Below are 5,681 nucleotides of genomic sequence, written 5' to 3' on the forward strand. Positions count from 1 at the left end.
ATGTACAGAGTTAATCACTTATTGCATTTTAATCTCAATATTTTTTAACCACATAGCTAAAAACTCTTAATCTAAACTTTGATCTATGTAGTCCATTCTAATACCGTGTAGTGGTAGGAAACTTAAGTTTCTCAATGAAAATCCAGATTCAATCATCACAGACAACACTTTAGAGGGGCACGAGTGACTCAATGAAGCAAGACTGAGATCTTTGTGATCTCCAGTTCAATCTTAAGGACGTCCGGGTTTTATCACAAGTGAGCCTTCGGGCGAGTGGTTTTTCCCAAAACTGAAGATAACTTGGAGTGCTTAAGGGCTCTGTACGACTTAGTCAAACCAGCGAGTGATGACCTTTTACCATTGAATCACCCCGTACAAAGTACGTATGCAATTTTATTTTTGTTGGTAGTTAAAACATGTCTATTTAACTTTCCCTTTATAATAACTAACTACAAAAAGTAAATTTCCCATTTTGTACATTCAATTTTCATAAACCCATTCCCCCAATATTTATTTCTTATCCACATTATGAACAAGCTCAGCCCATGATCCAAACAAAGGGTTAACAACTTAACAACCAAATAACCACCATAGTTGACTTTGACATCTTTTTAACCATACCAGTAATAATAATAGCATTGAGTAAAAACCAAGAAAAAGAGACCCCCACATCTGAAATTAAAAACCATGAAACCTGCAACTCTGCAAGCAAGAACAACAAGAACAAGGGTTTGAGTAAAAAGAAGATGAATATAACAAATCCGACAGTGTTATTGTGTGTCATCTGGGCTTTTACAGTTCTCTATGGTGAAAAGTTTGCATTTTGGGTGCCTTCTTACTGGACCTGCTCATGGCTGGTAACTAATTTCATCCATTTATTATTTTCTTGAATCTTTACTTAAACTTTCTTGATATTTTCTTGATTTAAAGTATGCATCTTGATTCTTGGATGGTAGATTTGGGTAACCCAAATAGTAAATTTATATAAATTAAACTAACTTTTTTTAACTTCAAATGGGAAATTAGTATAAGTTTACCATTCAAGATTTTGACTTCAAAATATTCTTACTGGGGGGTAATTCATTTCATCTAGCAACTATTTTCTTGAATCTGTTCCTCAAGTTTCTTGATTTAAAGATTGCATCTTGATATGATTTTGATTCTTGGATGGTAGATTTGGGTAATCCAAATAGTAAATTTATATAAATTAACTAACTTTATTAACTTCAAATGGGAAATTTGTATAAGTTTAGAATTCAAGATTTGAGTTCAAAATCTTGGAAATGTTATAAGTTTACCTTTTTTTTTTTAATTTTTTTATTACCAATTTGACCCACTTATTGCATGTGGAGATCTGTTAATTTGACTCGAGTATTAATCTTTCTTCACGAATTGTTGGTTTTTGTTGATATTGATTTAAAGGTGTTCTTGAAGACCTGAACTTGCTAGGTTTTTGTTACATACAGTTATGGCAGTTACTGTAACCTTCAACCTCCTAGATCTGTTTAATTAGTTGTAACTGTTTTGTCAACATTTTTCAAAATCAGATAGGAGTTGACACTCTTAAAAAGGTTTAAGAAGTTTGATTTGACATGAAAGTTAAAAAGATTATCTTAGCTTAATTTTATAGTGACATGAATTTAACTGGATTTCCATTTTTAGGTATTAGTTTGATAAGACAAAGTTAAATATGGAAATAACACATATTCCTACAAAGGAGGAAGTTAGATGTAACAAAGTGTTGGAATCAACTTAGGAAAATCGTGCGAGTATTACATAGTAGCTGATGATCATATGTTATGACATTGGTTTATATAATATTCATTAGTGAATCACTTGAGAGATTGAGGGTTAACGAAGAAAAATCTTGTGTGAACCGTTTATAACTTTTAATACATATGTAAGATTCTTGTTTTACATCCCAGGGAAAATACAAACAACTCATTTCAAAATTATTCAAACATTGGGAATTACCAAATGCAAGTTTATTTTACCAAAAACAGGTGTAGACAGTTAAATCCATAGCCAATGATCCTAGTTGTTTGTTAACGAACATACAAAAGATATACCAAGGAAAATAAAGATGTTATAATCCTCAAGGGCCTTTTAGTAGGTGAAGTACTTAGTGAAACTTTCATTTTAAATAGAATTTGTATTGTTTACATGGTTCTTAATGGTTAAAAGTTACACATCAATTTCTAGAAATCCTATTTTGGGTTATTCTTTAACCGAATTCAACCACATGCATACAATAAACTTTGTTAGATTCTGAATTAAAACACTTCAAACAAGTAACATCATTTTACTATAGTTGGGTCAAAATCAGAGCCCCGAGACTTTGACCAAAGTCAGAATCCCCCCGTTATATATATTTCCAGTTTAAAAAATGGCGCAATTTGTCACTCTTAAAAAAATGTCACCAAGCACAGTTTCTCAAAATATCTGAACATCACAACTGTAACTGTTTAAACTTAACTTATTCACATTGAGTTCGAACAGATGTTCTTTTATTATTGCTTAAGATTTTTTTCTTCTTGAGCTATCTTTGACAAAAATGCAAACCGATGTCTACATCATTATTATTTAAACTAACTCATTTTCTCATTGGCATGTTTAGATGGATACAACCAACAATCCCAGTGACTATGTGAAAATTGCAGTGATAGCCGATCCACAGGTACTCATCATTTCAAGAACAGAATCTATAACTTACTTCTTTCTCCGTTATGTTTAACATAATTCCCCTGTTCTTAACAGCTCATGGATAGAACATCACTTAATCTAGCTCCCAAATCATTAACCTTGGAGATTGTACAATTCTATACCGATATCTACATGCGCCGAGCGATGCTAGCATCCGTCATGCCTTTTAAACCTGATGTGGTTCTGTTTTTGGGTGATTATTTTGATGGAGGCCCGGTTCTTTCTGATGAAGAGTAAGACCAAAAGGATATATTTTTTCTTGTAAAGATTTCAACTTTATGATGTTAAAGATCATTTTTTTTGGTTGGGTGTGGCAGGTGGCAGGATTCTTTGAATCGTTTTAGGCATATTTTCGACGTTAACAATCTTGAAAGAGTTACAAATAATCGAGTATACTTCATTTCAGGAAACCATGATATTGGTTATTCGGCATATTACTCTCACAAGCCTGAGGTATATTTAATATTTATGTTTTCATATGATATTATTTAGGGGTGGCAATTGTGACCCATGGGTTGTATCAAAATGTATATGATGGGTCAGAATGAGTCAAACTAAAAAAATGATTGAAACGGGTCAAAACGGGTTGACATTTCTCGTTTTTTTTATGGAACGAGAAAAACGGTGGAAACTTTTTTGTATTTTTACTTTTTAAGTTTTTTATTTATATTTCGAGTTATAATTCAAAAAAAATAATAAAAAAATTATAACTCAAAATATAAATTAAAAACTTAAAAAGTAAAAATACTAAAAAGTTTCCTCCACTTTTCTCGTTCCATAAAAAAAACCCCGAGAAATGGCAACCCGTTTTGACCCATTTCAATCATTTTTTTTTTCGTTTGACCCATTCTGACCCATCATATACATTTTGATACAACCCATTCAACCCAATGGGTCACATTTGCCACCCCTAATATTATTGCATTATTTTATGATGTAACGCGATTTATAACTTGTTTTCAATGTCTTTTGAATTAAATAAAGGTTATCACCCGCTATGAAAAGGTTTTTGGTTCAAGAAACTATCACTTTCGAGCCGGGGAGGTCGAATTCGTTGCTGTCGATGCCCAGACACTAGATGGTAAATAAGTTCAGTTATTAAACTTCTTTTTTATTCTATTGTAAAAATAAAAATAGAAAATGGTGATTATGTGTTATCCACAGGTCAATCACAACAATACCAGACCTCTGCTTCATGGACTTTTGTTAACAATGTGTCTAGGGGTATGTCACACTCGTTAGCACGTTTATCTACTTTGCATTTTTTATATTTTTTTGTGTAATAAGTTACTAATAATCTGGTTAAATTATATAGATTCTGTCTTACCTCCAAGGGTTTTATTAACTCATATACCACTCTATCGACCTGACTGGACTTCTTGCGGTTCCAAACGCTCTTCACCAATTATAAATCAAGTTATAAATAATAATATTGTTGAAGTTTATATATATTCTCTTTACTCAAATTAACTTCATTTTTTCATGTTTCAGAGAATTTCTCGGGCTACCGTTTATAATGAAATCATGTAGCTTATTCATACCCTTTCCTTATTCTTTTTCTTTTTATTATTAATATTAAGGATCAATTTTAAAAACATGACACTGATGCAGGTATCAAAATTATGTTACAGAAGAAACAACAAACAAACTACTGGATTCCGTCAAACCCGTATGTTTTCTCTTTATTCTTGTTAAATCTGAATCTTGATTGATGTAAATTTTGTAAAAAAAAAATAGTTGAGGGTATAAATGTAAATTGGCAGGTACTTGTGTTGTCGGGTCATGATCATGATCAGTGTAGTGTTACTCATATAGCCAAACATGGGGCTGTAGTTGAGGTAATGTATGCTCTAATCTTTGTATGTTACATTTTTTTTTCTGGATTTTTGTAAAGTTTTGTGTTTTCTTTTATTTTATTTATTGATTTTGTGTAGCATACCCTTGGGACGATTAGCTGGCAACAGGGAAACTTGTATCCATCTTTCATGTTACTAACTGCAAGTAAAGTTACAACTTCAAATGCATCTGATGCCGTATCGACTCGTCTGTGTTTACTTCCTGCACAGACTTTCATTTATATGTGGTAGATTACACTCACTTATATATATGATAACATACACACACATACATATATATATGAATAGAGTTGGGCTCATTAGAGCACAAATAAAATTGCATTTCTATCATGCATTTTTTTTATTCAAAAAGTTCTAAGATAAAAAAAATGAACGGTTAAAAATTTGCTTATATTGTATACATATACATCTCTTTGGTTACTCTTGTTATCTGGTGAAAATTTCAGTTATATCTTGTTATTTGTGGTTACTCTTGTTGCGATTCTTGTATGGCCAACGAATGGGTTGAACATTAACCTACATATTGGTGATAACGTGCGTAACATTCTCGGCATTTTCAAAAGTAACACTAAAGAAAAAGATGAAGATGAAAACTGTGAATATGAAAAGGTTTGGGATGCAGAAGGAACAATGCATTTAATTAAAAAACCCTTAAAGACTGTTCCTTCACATTCAACCGAGAGGGTAGAAAGGTAATATTCTTAAAAAAAAAGTATACAGTTTGTAGTAAAATTTGTGCTTATTATTATTTTTAATTTTTAATGTTTTTTTTTTTTGTGTTTCAGAGGTAATGCTACGATGCGGTCAGCAGCTAAAAAACAGTTAACACAAGAGGTTAATGTTTCAATGCCACAAGATGTAGTTGGTCAACCGGGACCTGATGCCGGTTCAAGATTGGGAGCGGTTAAAAGCAACAGGTCAAATGTTAGATTTGTAATCAGGAGGTTGGTTCGGGTTTTGCAAGTGTTATCGGTTGTTGCTGCAGTCAATGTGCCAATTTATATAATGTTGCTGTTCGCTGATTGGATCGATAAATGATGTTAGAAAGTTTACATATTATAAAGTCTGACATGTAATGATGTGTTGTAGAACTGTTCAAGTTTTGAAGGAAAATGTACTAAT

At 32.0% G+C, this 5,681-nt stretch overlaps 1 protein-coding gene across 1 annotated transcript; it reads left to right on the forward strand.

The window, feature by feature from the left end:
• Positions 1-552: 552 nt before the first annotated feature.
• LOC143581916 (uncharacterized protein C630.12-like) lies at positions 553-5,681 on the forward strand. Its single transcript, XM_077064593.1, has 13 exons — positions 553-857; positions 2,618-2,677; positions 2,758-2,936; positions 3,021-3,156; positions 3,688-3,784; positions 3,868-3,927; positions 4,019-4,119; positions 4,195-4,229; positions 4,315-4,372; positions 4,467-4,541; positions 4,638-4,786; positions 5,006-5,251; positions 5,345-5,681. The coding sequence occupies exons 1-13, from the start codon at positions 747-749 to the stop codon at positions 5,595-5,597; spliced, it is 1,560 nt and encodes a 519-aa protein (XP_076920708.1). The 5' UTR covers positions 553-746; the 3' UTR covers positions 5,598-5,681.

This window comes from Bidens hawaiensis, unplaced genomic scaffold, assembly GCF_021521415.1.
Source record: "Bidens hawaiensis isolate Kalapana, Puna unplaced genomic scaffold, B.hawaiensis_p1.1 tig00031239_1, whole genome shotgun sequence".
Lineage (NCBI taxonomy): Eukaryota > Viridiplantae > Streptophyta > Magnoliopsida > Asterales > Asteraceae > Bidens > Bidens hawaiensis.